Source organism: Gracilinanus agilis, chromosome 1 (assembly GCF_016433145.1).
Source record: "Gracilinanus agilis isolate LMUSP501 chromosome 1, AgileGrace, whole genome shotgun sequence".
NCBI lineage: Eukaryota > Metazoa > Chordata > Mammalia > Didelphimorphia > Didelphidae > Gracilinanus > Gracilinanus agilis.
Window position 1 is genome coordinate 459,796,707 of NC_058130.1, and position 19,513 is coordinate 459,816,219.

At 32.6% G+C, this 19,513-nt stretch overlaps 1 protein-coding gene across 1 annotated transcript in view; it reads right to left on the reverse strand.

The window, feature by feature from the left end:
- LOC123252835 (cadherin-10-like) overlaps nucleotides 1–19,513 on the reverse strand; it is a 233,242-nt gene that overhangs the window by 70,841 nt on the left and 142,888 nt on the right. The window contains exons 2-4 of the mRNA XM_044682074.1: nucleotides 17,151–17,445; nucleotides 15,375–15,494; nucleotides 14,639–14,806 (exon numbers count right to left, since the gene is read on the reverse strand). Of these exons, the coding sequence (XP_044538009.1) occupies nucleotides 14,639–14,806; nucleotides 15,375–15,494; nucleotides 17,151–17,445 (583 nt within the window). The remainder of the gene's footprint in view (nucleotides 1–14,638; nucleotides 14,807–15,374; nucleotides 15,495–17,150; nucleotides 17,446–19,513) is intronic.

Sequence of the window (19,513 nt, forward strand, 5' to 3'; positions counted from 1 at the left end):
TCTGTATCTCAAAGAAAGTATAAATAAGGGGAAAAGGAGCTACTTATGCAAAAATATTTTGAAGCTTTTTTTTTTTGTAGTAGCAAAGAATTGGAAACTGAGGAGGTATTCTTTAATTTGGAATGACTAAACAAGCTGTGAGATACAGTTATAGTGAAAAAACTATTGCATCATAAGAAACAATAAACAAAATGAGATAAGAAAAACCTGAAACAACTAATGTGAATTGAGGCAAGATAAAGTGAGCAGAACCAGAGCAGTGTCTATAGTAACAGTACTATTACAGAATACTCATGTAAGGGTTATATTAGGAGTCTGACAAAATAAGAGAGTAGCTTTTAAGAATTTTAGTTTTAATGAGAATACAGTAAAAGGAGGGAAATATAGAAAAGAGATAGAAAAATTGCCTAAATACCCTATAACTAACTCTAATTGCCTATAACTGCCATTAGAGAAAGTTCAGCTGATCACCCTTCAGCTCAGCTCACCAGGCAGAATCTATCTATCTATATCTATATCTATATCTATATCTATATCTATATCTATATTTATATATCTCCCAACTATCAACTAATCACCAATCGACACCACCAGCAACCAACCCCCAATGACCAACCACTTCCCAACCCAAAAAGGGTCAAAAGGTCCCTCTTGGTCCACTAGCTGGCCTTTTATAACCCCTTCTTACCTCACTTCCTGTCTCTCTGGTTTCTATTTCCTTTCACTGTGGGCTGGTACATCTTTAAATATCTTTATGGTAAAAGGACCTCCAGGTCCCCGGTTAAATTACAGGAAGGGATTAAGAATTCCCTTTTACACTCAGCAATGAAGGACTAAACTATGTTTAGGAAAAAAAGATTCCTAAATAATCCTGAGTATAATGATTATAAAATAAAACAATAACCACATCTAAAGAAGGAAATTTGAATTTGATTACAGATCAAAGAACATAATCCTTCACTTTATTGCCTTCATGAGATTTTTTTTATTGTATATGTGATATGTATCTTTAGTCAAGACATGGGGAATATGGAAATATGTATTGCATGAATGCAATGATATAACCTGTATCAGACAATTTATTCTTTCAGAGAGTTGTGGTGGGGAAAGGAAGATAGACTCTGAATTGAAAAATATCAGAAAACAATCATCAAACATAGTTTCTACATGTAACTGGGAAAAACACAATTCAATTTAAAAAAACACAAAAAGCACAAGATAATTGGGGGGTGGTACAGAGCCCCATGATTATGACTACTCTTATAATTCTCTATTTTTCAGGTCAACATCCCATACCTACATCTCTAACTATCTACAGAGTATTTTCATTATAATTATTTCGAATTCAACATGTTCCGTATGGAATGTAATACCTTTTACCTGAAATGTGTATCTCACAACTTCAATTAATATTGGCTTTTTTTGTTTCACTTAATCTTCACATTGAAGTACCTCCAAAGCCAAATTTTAATAATTCTCCCTCGACTATCTTCCCATAGGTCTCCTCCCTTCTCTTTCTATAGGCACCAAAACTAATAATAATGCAAATGATTACTAAATTACATTTTTCACGATGCATTTTATATATCTTCCTTTTATCTACAATTTACTCTTTCCAAAATATCTTTTATAATCCAGTATAATACATTATAACACAGTACAGTATTATGCAATGTAATATAATATAATACAATACACATTTATTAAGCACCTACTTGTCACAGGCTTAGGGTAAGTATTGAGCATACAAATATGAAAAAGGAAAGATATAGGGGGCAGCTGGGTAGCTCAGTGGAGTGAGAGTTAGGCCTAGAGACAGGAGGTCCTAGGTTCAAACCCGGCCTCAGCCACTTCCCAGCTGTGTGACCCTGGGCAAGTCACTTGACCCCCATTGCCCACCCTTACCAATCTTCCACCTATGAGACAATACACCGAAGTACAAGGGTTTAAAAATTTTAAAAAAAAGGAAAGATAGCCCCTGCCCTCAGAGAGCATACAATATAAAGGAAGAGGACCATATATTAAAAAAAATATGTTACAAAGTTATGTTTTCAGGAGATCAGGGTGTGATTGTGATAAAGTGGAATCTAAAGAGTATAACTGATATAAGATTAATATAATTGCTTAAATTAACTTCGTTATGTCTGGAAATTGGGAGTCATTTTCCCAGATCAAAAATATTTACTAGTTTTATGTTTTCCAATTTCTTGGTGTACCTTTCAAGGTCTTTAACAATCTGGTAAACCTTTCCCTCCTTAATTCACACTGTTTATTTTCATACCTTCTTAAACTCTAGACAAACTAATCTACTACTTCTAAATGACCTGCCTGCAAACCTCTGCACAAATCTTGTGTCATATACACGTATTCACTGAGAGACCCAATCCTTCAAATATCCCTTTACCGCTTTGTTGACTACTTATTCATCCTCTAAATCTCATTCCCATTCCTGCGCTCTTTGAAAAGATTTTCCCTTATTCTTCCTGTCAGTAACAATGAAAGCTGAACATGTAACCTTAAAGTGCCTCCTCTATGCTAGTCACTGTACTAGATGCTGGGATGCAATTTTTAAGCAATGATACAGTTAATGCCATCAAGAAATTTACATTCTACTAGAAGGGATATGATGTCAGCACAGAAGATAGGTTGTGAAGAGGACAAAAAAGAGACTCAACTAAAGATCTCTATAGAAGTTTGAGGCAAGAAAAAACACTTTCTAAAGAGACAGAAAAACTTCAGTGAAGGGGCACGATAAAAATGAATTTTGAAGGGTGAGAAGTCTAAAAGCTGATGCAGAGAAAGAACATTAAAATAAGTTAGCCTAATGGGATTTCTTAATCACCTACTAGGTACCAGGTACTGTGTTAAGTTCTGAAGATACAAAAAAAGACAAAAGACAGACTACATCTTCAAAGAACTTAAGAGTCTAATAGGAGAGACAATATGAAAAAGCTATGTTCAAAAAAGATTCATACAGAATAAGCTGGAGATAAAAATCAGAAGTAAGACATTATCACTAAAGGAGTTCAGAAATTCACAGGTGCAGGAGATAGCATGTTGTGTTTGAAAAACAGCAAGCATTACATTTTGAATGAAATATAAAAGGCACCAAGAAGATTAATGTGAAATGCAAGTGAATAAAAAAAGTTAAATTTGATTGTGGTATGCCTTAAATGTCAGGCTTTAGGGTTTAAATTCTTTCCTAGTTTCAGTAAATACCTACTGAGCTGGAGAGAAATTGTATTGATTGTTTTGGGGAACTGCCTCAAAGCTAGACTGAAAATGGGGTAGATAAAGGGTGAGAGGTGAGAAGAGTCTTGACTAAGGTATCAGCACTATTCATGGAGAGAAGAGAAACGATATGAAAGATGCTGTGGAGTAAGAAGGTTCTCGAGCAATATATGACAATAGCAAAGGAAAAACAAAAAGTTTATTTTGACATTTCAAGTATGGTCAAAGTGAAAAGGTAGTATTATCAGTGGAAATTGGGAATATGGAGGAGAAATAGATTTATGGAAGAAGAGGTGATTATTCCGAGGTATTGTGAGTTGAACATTTACACAATTTAACTACATGGTAAAATTTGGATTTGTTGAAGAGTTAAGAAAAAAATAGGGCTTGATATTATCTGAAAATCATCTGTATAGCAGTGATAAAGGAATCTTTAGGAACAAATGAGATCACTAAAGTTCAGAATATAAGATAGAGTATTTTAAAATCGTCCAGATGACTACTCAAAAACATATTATATGGGTAATTTTTGCTAAGATATGGGATGGTTTCAAGTCTTTGGAGCTATTGTAATACTAGCAGTCCTTTCTTTCCACAGCTTGGTAGCTGTCATGTTTTGAGAAATTCCAATTATGGACCCTTTATACTTGAACACCTTCCCCAACCCTGAGAAACACAAACAGGCTTACTTACACCCATTTGGGGTGCTTGCAGGATGGTTTCTTTGATGTGGAAGTAATGGATTTCTATTGAGATAATTTTGAGTTTTCATTTGGGGGCATCTTTCAGCAAGTAAACAGTAGATTATTTCTATTTTTACTTTACCCACTGTTTCTTACAAAGAGCATTCTGGGTTTTGTGTTTTTAATTTAATTTTTATGATCATGAATTTCACATATTCCAAAGACTCTTAGATGATTTCTCCTTGACCATTTTTCCCCCAGATCATTTTTCCTTTAGAATAATTTTTTCATGATTAAATGTTTCATGATTCCACCCCACCTCTTCCTTTCCCCCATCTAGAGCTGACAAGCAATTCCACTGGGTGATACATGTATCATTTTTCAAAATACATTTCCATGGCATTGATATTTGCAGTAGAGTGATATTTTAATATCAAAACCCTGATCATATCCCTATCAAATTACGTGATCAATCATAATTTTTCTTCTGTGTTTCTAATCCCACAGTTCTTTCTCTGGATGTAGATAGCATTCTTTCTCATAAACCCCTCAGAATTGTCCTGGGTCATTGCATTGCTGCTAGTGCAGAAGTCCATTATGTTCAATTGTGCCACAGTGTATCAGTTTCTGTGTACAATGTTCTTCTGGTTCTGCTCCTTTAACTCTGTATCAATTCCTGGAGGTCTTTCCAGTTCACATGGAATTCCTCCAGTTCATTTCAGACCATTTCTTATGGATAGCACATACCTTACACTTTCTTTCTTTTATTACATTTTTAAATTTTATTTATATATTTCTTGATTTATGGAGTTATTGCTTTTTGCTTGGGCCATTCTAGTTTTCTGAGTACAATACTTTCATAAAATGCATCAGTTTTTATGCCAAGCTAGTGATTATTTTTTGCTATTATTTCTTACCTCACCTTTAATTCACTTAGGATTGCATTTTGTATCCTTTGCTTCATTTTCTCTAGGTACTCATAATCCTTGCAAACATAATATTCTTTTTTCCTGTTGATATACTTTTGGCAACTTATAGAGTTCTTTTCTTCTGAATTTATTTCTGAGATTCTCCTTAGACTATATTATTTTTTCATTGTGTTTGAAATTTTCTTTTGTTTACTTAACTCCATTATCTGGATTTGTACTATGTTTTTGTGACAGAATATCCTGTCTCCTATTCTGAGGCTAAAGTTTACTTAGTCCTTGGCTAGCCCCATCTTCATTAGGTAATCCTCCTGCTTGGCTTGGGTTTTAGGTTTGTAAGCTTTTCTGTGTATTTATCCATACACATTCTAAGACATGAATTGGCTCCATCCCTGCTGTGGTGTAATTAGGTCCCAGATAGATATTGCTGACTATGTTGGTAGTAGATCTTCAAAAGCCCAAGTGTTTTGCTTTCCAGGTGCTTGCCTGACCTATGGTTGTCCTGTGGCTCTGACTGCATCACAGGAGTCAATGATTTAGCTGTTGCTCTGTTTAGGCTCTAATCTGATCCCTTTTCCTGCTGTGGCTCTATCAGAGTCCTGCACATATGTTAGTCTAGTCCTGTGTCTTACTGTGGCTCAGTTGTGGGCTGATTTGGTGTTGATCTGTCTGCATGTTCCCCTGGCCTTTTCTTTTGCCTGGGCAATAGTTCTCCCATAAGCTGTACGACCTCTGGGCAACCTTGCTTATACTAAATATTTATCCTAGTAGGTATCTATGCAGAAGTTCTGAGAGAATCTTAGCAGCCTGTTTACATAGTTCTCAACATATGGACTTTATAGCAGCTTACCTTTGGTTCAAGGCAGCTATTTGGCATAATGGACAGAGTTACTGGGCTTGTAGTCAGGAAGATTTAAATTCATATTCGGCCTTAGATACTAGCAATGCGACTCTGGGAAAGTCAGTAAATCACTATTTGCCTCAGTTTCCTTAATGCTAAAATGGAGATAATAATAGCACTTTTTCTTGATGTTGTTGTAAATAACAAATTAAATAATATTCATGTAATTCTTAGCAGACTACACAATGTACAATCGTGCAATGTTTTTTTTTTCCCTTCCTTCTGATTTGCTTTAAGAGATTTACTGTGATATTTGAAGGAGGTTCAGGTACCTCTTAGACCTAATAAATTATAATCTTCCTTTGTTCCTATGATTTGAACCTGATAGTCATTCAAGTAGCTCTGAATCTATGAAAGAGCCTTTAAGGGTATCTGATGGAGAGTAAGAAGAGAATCATGAAATAATTGCGCTCTCCTCTTTGGACTTTATTTAAAACTTTTTGGCTTATGGATCTCTAATGTACTTAGATACTATAATTATTTGCATTTGTTCTTGAATCCTCTGATAAAGTATATATTTTAAGAACCCAGATTTATTATCCTCATTTCAGACCTTGCTCAGCATTTCATGACACAGTGCTTTGCATATTGTAATCTCTTAAAATCTTTTTTGACTGAATGTTTCTGAATGTGACAAGCTATTTTTATTTTAACCTGGGAAAGGAAATTGTTTACTTAATTTGTATATCTTGGTAGAAGAGGAGGTTATTAGGATGGACAGATGCAGGGTGACTTCATGGAAGATGAAGCATGGAGTAGCCAAAGTCCCTAGAAAGTAGATGCTGGTGTAATATACATACATACACATATGTACATACATATACACACATATATATACATACATGTGTTCTTTTTATCATGACTATGGAAAATCAAAAAATCTTTGTTTTTAGCTGTAGGAGTTGAATTACCTTATTTACTATTTTGAGGATTTCTAGAAAAGAAAAAGTAGAAAGTAGAGGACAAATAATAAACTTGATTTGTGTCTGTTGACAATCCATTCCTGAAGCAGGGGACTATAACAGTACTTAATTTTTATTTGTTTGTTCTTGGTGTTTGTGGGAAGTTCCCAGAGGAAAAAAGTAGAAATTGAATCATAGAGGAAAGGAAATGGAATCAGCCTTATGCCCCCGGAGTGTAGGTATAAATTCTGAAAACACTTTACATTTAGAAGGGAATCCAGTTAAATGAATATGATAAATACAGAATGAGAACCAGTGTTTCATTTGTCTCCTCCCTGGATGACTAGAAATTCAACTCAGATACTCTATATTTGAACCTTCTTACCTGCCAAGATGTTTTTACCAATTGAATTTGAACATTCTTAAAACACATCAGAAATAATAACAGAAGCTGAAAGTAACACGAAATCCTTTTATTGTCTGAATCCTTCCACCCTGCTTGGTTGATCATACATTCCCCCAGTACAAAGAAAAAAGTAGCTAAATTCATTGAAATTGTGATAGACCAATGTGAGATTTCTATCTAAGGTTTTTCAGAATCTAGCTCCTCCAAAGAAACATCTTAATAGGCAAGAACTTTTGGAAAATAATCTCAGATTAAGAATTTCAAGTTCTGAATCTAAAACACATTAACTTTGTGACTCTGCACAAGTATTTTCTTATAACCTCAGGCAATTTCTAAAAATATACAAAAATTAATATTATTTATATTTAATCTCTATTGGTATACAAGGATTCCTCACCAAGAAAATTATGCATAAATGGAATCAATGGTTTAAAAAAATAAAAAAGATAAATAAATGAATAAACCATCATCACCACCACCAACAACAACAAAATAAGCAATGGGTATATAAAAAGTTGTATAAATAAACATATAATTAAATAAAATTAACAAACAGTAAAATGAGTGAAATATGAATAAACAAATGAATGAATATGTAAAAAAACAAATAAAAATTAATCAATAAGGAAAGAAGCAAGGAAGGAAGGAGGAGAGGAGAAAAAAAAACAAATAAAAGAACATCTCATTCAGTAATGCCTTTGAGGAGACTTTTTACTCTCTAATTTTCTAATGTAATCATTTGGTCTTAATATGATTGTGGAATCATTGACTTGGGGCTGAAAGTACCTTGGAGACTAGCTAGTTCAACTATTTCATTTTAAAGAGAAGAAAACTGGAGCCCAGAAAGTTTGAATTTCCAAAGATGCTACAGGTTTTGGAAAGGAAGGAACGGGTTTAAAATGAGTCTATCTGCCTACAGGTCCAGAGTTCTTTCCACAGCACCAAGAGATCAATTATTTATTTTTATTTATTAATTTTCACTTAGTATTTATTATTTTATTAGATTATTTATTATATATTTATTATATAATAAAATATACAATTATAGATTAATACATGCATATTTATTAATCTATTATTATTTTGTTGTGGAAAGAGCTCTAATGTTGATCACTAACACTCTCAAATGATTTTTTACAACTTTTGCATACTGCTTCTTAGCAATTAAAACATTCTTATAAAATCATCAGCCTTCATATGTCACCATGTAAGCATAATCTTCAGCACTGAATATGTATTCCTACTTGTCTTCTCCCTTCCTGAAATAGTTATTTAAAGTGAGTTTCCTGGGAAGATAATATAAATCCTAAATTTAGGTAAATTAACAGTGAAAAGAAAAAACAAATGAACGAACAAAGCAAAAACCAAAATATCCTACTTCCAGTGAGAAGAAATTGCTGTCAAATTAGTTTTTTGAGGACTATTTATGTGTTATCAGTAATAATTTTATATTGATTGAATGTTTTTATTCAAGTAATATTTCTTTTTAAAATATTTTAGGGTATACAGATCATGTTTTGTTTCATTTCTGCAGGTAGTAAAAGGAAATTGAGGCTTACAAAGGTTAAGCAAGTTTTCTAAGGTCAAAAAGTTTGTGTCAGAAGTATAATTTGAGGGATATGGCAAAATTGGGACATTAATGCATTGCTGGTGGAGTTGTGAATTGATCCAACCATTCTGCATGGCAATTTGAGACTATGCCCAAATGGCTTTAAAATACTATCTGCCTTTTGATCCAGTCATAGTACTGCTTGGATTATACTCCAGAGAGATAATAAGGAAAAACACATGTACAAAAATATTTCTAGCCATGCTCTTTGTGATGGCAAAAAATTGGAAAATGAGGGAATGTCCTTCGATTGGGGAATGGCTGAACAAATTGTGGTATATTTTGGTGATGGAATACTATTGTGCTCAAAGGAATAAAGAACTGGAGGAATTCCACGTGAACTGGAATGACCTCCGGCAACTGATGCAGAGCAAAAGGAGCAGAGCCAGAAGAACATTGTACACAGAGACTGATATACTATGGTAAAATCGAATGCAATGGACTTCTCTACCAGCAGCAATGCAAGGATCCAGAGCAAGGATGAGGGACTTATGAGAAAGAAATTACCCAAATTCAGAGGAAGAACTGTGGGAGGAGAAACACAGAAGAAAAACAACTGCTTGATCACATGGGCGGATGGGGATATTACTATCTATACACAATACTCTTACTACCCATACACTAAATGATAACTCTAGTCCGACTATCAATAATATGGAATTAGGTCTTAATCAATGATAGATGTAAAATCCAATGGAATTGTGCATCAGCTACAGGGAGTTGGAGTGGTTTGTAGGAGAGGGAAAGAACATGAAATATGTTCCTATGGGAAAATATTCAAAATTAAATAAAAATTTAAAAACTACAAGAAAACATAAAAAAAGAAATATAATTTGACCCTTATTTCTAACTTCCTCCATGCTTTTGAAATTATGGCGAATTGAAAAAAAATGATCCTCTCAGTGCTTAGTGATGCTTCTCCACACAGAAAAGACAAGTTTAAAAATGTCAGCTAGAAAGATCTTAATGATCCTATCAATAAATAGAAAACATTTTGATAGAAGCAGTCATCATACAGTTACAATATTCATACTAAGCTAGCATTTAAATATCATTTTAAAGTATGTAAAGCATATTACCTCATTATATCCTTACAAACATTTTGGGAGGTAAATGCTATTATTATGCTCATTTTCAAATGGAGAAATGGAGGCAGGAAATCATTAACTTGCTCAGGGTCACACAGATATTAAATACCTGATGTAAAAATCTGAAGTCAGAATTCTTAACTCTAAGTACAACATTCTATCCACTGCCTTGTATGCTTTCCATATTTATTCATATGTATATTTTCTCCATTGGAATATTAACTCCAGAAGGTCAAAAGGTGTTTTCTTTTTGTCTTTGCATGGCTAGTGCCTCACTCAGTGCCTAACACATAGTAGGTACTTAATAAGTGTATGTTTGTGGATTAATTCATAGTTCTTTGATGCCATTGGTAATATCTACATTTAGTTTAGCTGTTCTTCCCAAGGAAACACTAAATTGATATGCAATATTACCTTAATTAGTTCTATAACAATCACATATTATTGTCAGGAATGTTTACATATAATTTAGGGTGATTAGACCTTTTCCAAAATGTGAATTTCCTCTCTTTTATAGTTCTTCAGGATATTCTTTCTCATCCTGTTGTGCTTCAGCATCTATACTGTTTTGGATGCTGAGCAGAGAACATTCTGACTATAAGACATAGATATTTCATATTATCACAAGCTGAGCAATGAAATCCACATTTCACTACACAGTTATCCCAGGGGTGCACTCACTTTCTCAGCTAGAGCCCATGCCCTGATCCTCCTCTGAGAAATCTATACCTGATGCAGAATTATCTCCTCCTCTTTCTCAATTTCTGTTCCCATTAACTTACGCTGTATAATCAGGAAATCCCCCTACAGCCTCCATAACCAGGACAACTTCGTTTAAAAAAATGTTCCTAATTGAATTTAAATTGAGCTCTCATTATGCACTCAAAATCTTATATTAAATTTTATGGTTTTCATTATGTAGTCTTAGAAGAAAGAAGAGGAAAAGCAAGGCTAAAAACAGTATGCAAATACACTTCATACTTTATCCAACTCAAGAATTATGATGTTTAACAACAGAAAGAACCTTAGGGATCATTTAGACCAAGTTTCTCATTTCATAGATGAAGAAATCGAGGTCAGAAAATGTTATCTTGCCTAAGATCATATAAGTAGTCCATATCAGAGCTGAAATTTGAAGGCAGGCATTCAGAAGTCAAATCTAGTGATATATCTGCTATATCACATTCACTGCCTGTCCTTCCTGCTCTCACCTCCTTACACATGAATCTTTTCATTTTTAAATATATATCCATGTATATATTTTCAAGCACAAAATCCTACACTAGATTCCATACTGAGGTTCATTTAAACATTACATGGCAAGTCAGTGCAATATAATGGCAAGACCACTGGATTTGAATTCCAGATATCTAGTTTAGAATTTTAGCTACTTAAGACTTGCACAAGTGACTTAACCTTTTGGAATTCTAGTTTTGTCACTGCAAAAGAATAGGAACAATAAAGGACCTCTTGCAAAGATTTTTGAAGTAAGAGTTAAATAAAATAATATTTTTGAAAAAATTTTTAGACATTACAACGTTATACATATTAGAAAATAATTCTAATAAAATAATATATTGCTTACATAAATGTAATAACACCTTAAACATTTGAAGAATGTTTTAAAACTTTAAAATCATTTTCAAATATATTATTTCATTTCTTAATGTAAAATATGAATGCAACATCTCATTGTAGAAACATTAATGAATGTCATGGTTTGGGTTTTTGGTTTGAGTTATACTACTTTTGCTCACATGATATTTGGAAAGTGTTTGCCTTTGATGTTTTTCAGCATTTGTTTCCTTACTCACAAAATTGTTTCTCTGATTTCTTTACATAGGTATTATGAGCATTGAAAAATGAATCTATGTGAAATTACCTTGAAACTATGGAAATATACAAATTATTACTGTTATCACAATTTCAAATTGTGGTCTGTGTCAGTTTATACCCTGGTCCAGTGATGGGCAAGCTTTTTAAAGAGGGGGGCAAAGGAAAGGAAATGTTCATCTGTCAGTCTGTTTCTAAGGCAACTCTTTTGAAATTTCATTGTATTGTATCCTACTAATTGTATTCATCAGATTGGGAATAATGTCACTCAGTTGGATAGAGCATTTCAGGGGGCTACATCTGGCCCGTGGGCCATAGTTTGCCCATCACTGCACAAGTGTATATGAAAATTCAAGTTAAGAGAAAATATGGTATATGGGGTTAAGTTTAAGGTTTCTATGGCTGAAGTTCAAATGACTCTCATTGTTATTCCTAAAGCAGTTTAATCCAGTGCTTCATTTTTCCCCTCTCATTTTCTGAGATGAAAAGAGAAATTTTCTGGATTTAAGGAAGAAAAATAATGCACTTATTTAAAAAATTGAAACTCTGTTGTGAACTCCATTCTTCTTCATCCTTTATTGAATTAGGATTGTCTGAATCTGGCTAGTCTTATCTGTTCATTTTCAGATTAGCTAGTTTAATTGTACATGAACTGCTTTCACTCTACATATCTGTTTAAAATCTAATTTTAATATCAGCATGAGAATGTTGCTAGAAAAACACATTTCACTAGCCAGATCATGCCTTTTAAAAATAAAATAATAATTAATGCTTTACTATTTATGAATAAATTACTTTCATTTAGTAGCATCCTTCTATCATCCACTCTGTTCAAAAGCTATGAATTGTGTCAAACGGAGAAGTTGGGATTAAGAAAATAATGTGTGCAAGATTATCTCTGAATTTACATGTCTAATGACATTCCCAGTGAACACATGAAGGCCTATTCTTCTCTGGTAATACCCTGACCTCTTTTCTTCCCAATGACAACACAGCATATCCTGATTGCTGAATTGTAAGTATTGTAAGTATCTTCCAAATAATTATCAGGCGCAGATTTGAAGGTAAAAAGTTATATTAGAAATTAACAAGGAAAATTATAGAAATTAATGAAGTGTTTAGGATAAAAGAAAGATGACCCTGAACTGTTAAATTGATGCCCCCTTCCCCCTCCTCACAGGAGGGATGAAGCACTTAACTAAAACTGGCTCTCTTGCTATAGATAAATATTTTACTCTCTAGTTACTAAATAATTATATAATTATATTAATGAAGAATAGTACTAACAAATAGGCTAATCCTATGAGTAGAAATCACTAGCTTATGCTATAATGGTTTCTCAGGAGAAACCCCAAGTCAGGAGAAACAAACAGAGTATCTGCTCACATCCAATCCCACAAAATAACTGTCTTCAACCCTTCTCAACTGCCCCTCACCCAAAGTTCTCCAGGGGGGTCCCCAGGAATTCTGGGTGAGGTATCCCTGTACCTTTGCAGGGATTCCATGTTTGCATCTGCACACAACAAGAGACAAACAGAAAAGCCAGATGCATGGCATTATATTGGAATTATAGTTATACCAAAAAACCCTTAGGATGGTTACCTAACCATCTCTGGCAAGAAGGAAATCAAGAATAAATTTGAACAGTAGTTGGAATGCCAAATGAAATAAGCTTCATATCTTTAATTGTATTTCCATTCTATGCCTATTATTATAAATATGTAAAAGCATATGACAGTAAGGTAGCCAAAGTGAGGAAAAGATTAGCATAATTATGGTGGTGGAATTAAAAAGAGGAGTTGGTGAAACATAAACACAGTTTCATTTACATTTACGCATATATACATACAAATATATCTATATGTTATTTTTAAAATTAAGTAGACCTACTTCTCATTCTACAGTTAGCAATTACAGATCTGCAAATTTCCTAAATTCTAAAATTTAGTACCAAGGCCTCTATGTATGTGGTCACTTAATGGAGTTTTATAATTAATAATTGTATGAGAAATATTCTGTTAATATTATACCATGGTTAAATGGAAGTTTTTGTGAGCAGTTACAAAATTAACACTTGAGAAACACTATTGAAGGGATAAAAGCATGAGTTAGAATATAGTTTTCATATGATAACATAAAAAGTAATTTCAGCAACTCTTTCAATTGATTGATTCCTATCTTGCCATGTGGGTATTTCCACAAACGCAGAAATGTAACTTACCCATGTCTTCTCATCCTATCTGATGTTTTTTTTTATTTTAAAATGTATTTTCTATACATTTTTTCACTGTATCTCAATCCACTATGCTAGGCACCTTCCTCAAGACCTCATGATCAGGGAAGAATATCAGTGAAGCACATTCACTAACCTTTTAAGTTAAATAATTAGGAAAATTGTACCAGATTAAGAGTTTTGCTATTTTAGCTTCTAACACAAATTGTCTAGAATATAATAGAAGTTATAGATGATCCTGAAAAGGTTCCCACCACCAAATACCCACTAAAATTTTAAATATAGCACATATTGTTTTGATAAGCTTATATTGTCAAAAACAGAGATGTAAAGAGTCCTTAAGATTACACATAGAGGATTTTCATCTGCTATATCAAGTACATAATTTTTACAGTGTCAAAATAGATTTTCCTTGAGCTATGTGTCTCTAGAGTTAAGGTCTTCCTGATTAAATTTTTAAATAGAGAGTAAAATGTCCCTTTTTCTTTTCTAGAAAATTATGACCTGATTTATTTCCTAATGAAAAATAAATTATCCCTTGTTAAATTAAAGAATTGGGCTTTGGAATACAATCTGATTCTCACAAATAATTCTAAAAAGCACAATATATTTGTGAGGTTGTGCCACCAGCACAAAACTATTTTCAGATAAAACATGGCTGTAACATTTAATTTTTTAGTCTAATAATAGTGAATAAATCAGTACATAAGCCTGTCTTTCACAAGTGCCTCTTAATCTAGATTTTCCTTAAATTAAACCAGATGGAGATTTCTTAATTCTTTTATTCTAAAGCATTTATAGTGCAGGACTATTAAAGAGAGCTTACTCTGGGAGAATCGCGGCGGATTGTCATTGACATCAGTCAACGTGATGTTCACTGTAGTAGTCCCTGATAATCCACCCATCTGGCCACCCATGTCTTTTGCCTGGATAACAACTTGGTATTGCTCCCTGTTTTCTCTGTTCATGTTTGGCAAAGCAGTCCTGATGATGCCTTTAACAACAACAAAAAACAAAAAACAAAAATATTTGTTATTGTGTTATTTGTATTTCCTATATATATATATATATATATATATATATAATTCTGCAGTATAACCTTCATTTATTTACTGCTAGCATTTGTATTCTTGTAACATTGATGTGAATAAATGACATAAAAGCCACTTTATATCGTGTTGAAATTAAAAGCTAATTCAATTCAGTCGAAATTGGTTATTTTCACTTTGTAATTAAAAATAACATTTATTAGGATAATAGTAACTAGCATTCTTACAGCTTTTTTAAGGTTTGCAAATGGTTTTATAAATACTATAATAGGTTATTTTTGGAATTCAGTTACAAATACATCCAATCACTAATGCATATGTAGTTATATGTTTATTCTTTTATATAGTTCTTGACAGTCATTTAACTTTGAGGACATATTAACTCTCTCTATCTCCCCTCTGAAACTGTTCAAACTAGCTATAATTTGGTTATTGCTCTCTCATTTTCTTTTCCTCCCCATAAAGATCATGAAGATTATTTGATGAATGAAAAACCATAGCCTTTCTTCTGACCTGTTTCAGGTTCCACGGAAAAATATGGTTGTCCTTGGAGTATGCTGTAAATGACTCTGGCACTGTTCCCGTACGAAGGGTCATCAGCATCTGTAGCTGTGACTTGCACCACAGAAGTACCTAAAGTACCCAAATTCAGCTTAGTTCTGCACAGAACCAGTAAGAAAAAGCTCTAGTTTTATTCAACATTTGAAGAGATTGAGCCTTTTAGAAAGACTTTTTAAATAAATCTTAATTTAGCAATTTGGTAAAAAAAAAACAAAAACAGACAAGCAAACAAACAAACAGTATCTTATCTATTTAGCTGGACAATGAGACTATCTAACAAGAAAAAATAACAATCGCTTTCTTCCAATGCTCTTAAAATATATAAAGTAAAATCCAAAGATGCATCTGTTTCTTTGAAGCCAGATTTATTCTTCATTTTATGTGGTAATTCCCAGTATGGTACACTGGAAGAGCCACTGGATCAGCAATAAGAAAGGATTGTGTTCAAATTCCGTTTCTCTCCCTTCCTACCTGTACGAACTTTCCCAAACTCAGAGAGAAATTTAGGTCTGAGATAAGGGATATTACTAATAATTAGAAAAGTACTAACATGATATAGGACCTAGTAGTCAAATGACCTTTAATTACATATGTTATACATAGGATTCTTGTTCAAAACAAAAATCAAAAGCAACAGGCTCTTAAACAATTTCCAATTCTGAGATTTTAGGTAACCTTTGAAGTTTCTTTACATTTCATAAGGATACATAGCAATGAAAAAATTAAAAACTTATTTTATTATATATTTCCAGAGTACTTATAGTTACAATTTTTAATATTCATTTTTGGATGCTTTGTGATCCCCCTTCTTTTCCTTACTCCTTCAAATTCCCTATCTCTGAGAAAGGAGGCAATAAGGCATAAGTACACATTTGCTATCGTGCACTACATATTTCCAAGTTCATCATGTTGTGAAAGAAGATATATATCACTTATACAAGAAAAATACTCATAAAGGAAATAAAGTGGAAAACAGTATGCTTCAATCTGCATTCAGTCTCCATCAGTTCTGTCTATGCTAGTGGATTAGCAAAGTAAATTCCAAAATGATAGTGTTGAATTTTAAGTATAAAAGCATTTCCTGAGGGAAATGATATTTTCAATACATCTATCTTAGATTAAATTTGTAGTACTCACTGCGACACTGAAGAATAGCAATTAATGTTGAGATTCAGAAGAGTCCTTAGCTTTGGAGGTCTACAAAGTCATTAATAAGTCCCTTATTTTTTTAAAAATGCGTAACCTAAAAATGTCCTGCTTCTTTAAAACTCATCTATAGTGCTGAGGGCCTGTCAAATTTCAATGACCAAAGCACTGAAAGATGCAAGAAATAGATTTTATGCAGATTTACTCATTTGCATTATAAAATTGCTTGTAAAACCCTGTTTTTAACTATGTACTAAAGCAAGACCTGTGTTCTTAATATTAAGTCAAAAATTTCAAGTTAATTTTGCAGAAAACACTTGTATTATGTAAGGATGGGGGATCTATAATGAGTATGAATGTATTTGCTTGACTTCAAAGGAGGTAAAAATATTCCATTCAATATGGGTAACATTTTCAAATAATACATAGTTTTCATCATTTTTTTTCATTTTCAATAACTGTAAGAGGAAAGCATTCATATTAGAATATTAACAAATTATTTTATCTCATATTTTACTTGATAATTATTTTTCAAAATACTGTTTCATATAACATGCTTTAAAATGTCAAAAATATACTTACCTACAACAGACATTTCAGGAACACTAGCTGTATAGATTTCTTCTGGAAAAGTTGGTTCATTATCATTGATATCATGTATTTTGATGACAAACTCAGACTCTGGTTCGACTGGCCTCAAAGTTCTCCTGTTAATAGCCTGGGCACGAAGGGTATAAAATGCTTTTTCTTCCCTATCAATTCTCCTAGTGGCATGAATGTCACCTGTTTTCTCATCAATAATAAAAAGAGTGCCTGCTCCATCTCCAGATAAAATATATTTGAGTGATCCATCTCCCTTATCTTGATCTGAGTGAAGCTAGAAGAAATTAAAAAAATGAAAAAGGTTCACTATTAAGGTGCTTTTGTTCTTTTCTAATATTCTAAGGGGAGAAAATCACTGATATTCAACTAAATGTGAGTAAAACGATGAGGTTCTGGCTACAGCTTTCATAAAGAAGCAATAGGATATAAATTTCTAGGGCAAAGATGAAAGAAGATATGATTTTAGCAAGTATTTCAAATGGTATTTCTAATGTCACAATAAACCTTGGACAATCTAACAGAGTAATCATCCATTTAAATACTCTTGACTTTATTGAGAATGAAAAGGAAGCATAAAGTACCAGTTTTTATCTTCAAAAGCTTACAATTGAGTCAGAAGATATACATACAGAAAACAAAAGTAAACTAGAGAAAAATTGCGAATGCATGAACAAGCATAAGACAGTATGATACTGATGCATAATTTGCTGAAAGAAATCAAGTACAGGCTTGTATATTACTGATCTACCCTTCCTAAAATTCCATAGCTGTAATATGTAGCTGTAATACTTAAGAATAGTGTAGTAATGACTGTAGCAAAACAATTCTCATGGAACTTGATACAAAAACACAGAGCTTCAACTATTTCTACTCATTCCCTTCATTACCTATTAATAAACAAACACAATAGCAAGAATGTTAGAAAATTCTATGAAGATTCCATTATCTATCCAACAATGAGTATTTACAACCTATTACATGGTGAACATTGTGCTAGGCCCTATGGAGAATAAAAGGAATGGCTTAACAAGTAGTGGCAAATGATTGTGATGGAATATTACTATGCCACAATAAAGGATGAACAGGTTGTTTTTAATGAAAAAATCTACATGAAGTTATTAGGAGTGAAATGAGCAAAACCAAGAAAACATCTTATAAAGCAACAAAAACATTGTTTGAAAAATGATTTGTGCATGACTACCTCCAAGAAAGAACTCATAAGTAGGAACATGCATGATATAACTTTATCCTTACATACATCTTCATGTCAAATGTTGCCTTCTCTAATGGGGGGAGGCTAGGGAGTTAAGGAGTATAACAAATAAATTTAAAATAAAAAATTATAGCTTACATCATATTAATAAAAATGGTAATTCAGACCTAGCTACTTCACCTCAATGGCAAAAACAAGGCATTCAATAGTGATGGTATATTTTCAATGCAAATGTTATCATCATTCTGAACTTTGTAAACTTAAATTCAGGAATAATGCAAGAGAAAGTGCAGCTTTAAAAAACTTAAAATTTGGTTAATTAAATTTTGTTTAATCCTAATAATAAACTATACTTGGCCATAGTTGACTGGATGGTGGGAACTAAATATTATCATTTAGGTTTTTAAGAGGGATATTTTGAAGTTCACCTATACAGAAATAAGCCAGTGATCAAAAGGACCAAAAAATTAGGAGGCACAAAAATAAATGACTTTTTTATGAATTCCTAATGATTAATTGGTTTGCATATTCAAGAATGAAAACTAGTTTGAAGACAAAATTCTGTATTAAGTTTTTTTTTAGGTTGACCTCTTCAATTGCTTTTTTTAAAAATTGAAAACCCACTTAATATCCTTAAGGTTGGTTAAAAAAAATAAAGAGGCATATATTCTATTATACTTGACTTTATTTTAAGTAAAAAGAATGAACCTATGATTATAATAGTGAGAGAGTAAGATGGGTAACAAAAGGAATGAGAATTTAGTAAATTAAAACAAATAAATACTTAAATTCAAAATGAACTCAACTTAGTATACTATCCCAAAGAAACATATTCTTTAAAGTGTATGTTTTAAAAAAATTTTTAACCATTAAAGATGAAACATGTGATCATTTGTGAGGGTGTCTGAATATAATATCTGGCATGAAGGTGTTAAATAGCATAAGAGTTATCTGAAAAAAAAGTAAACTCATATATTCTGATTATATATATGATTCAGTAATAATACCCATCACTCATTTAGCCTTCTCTTCCACCTTCATTGGGCATCATTAATGCACCATAGAGTTGAAACTAAAAGTGAACTCAAAGGCTATCTTATTAAAATTCCTTATTTTATAGATAAGGGAA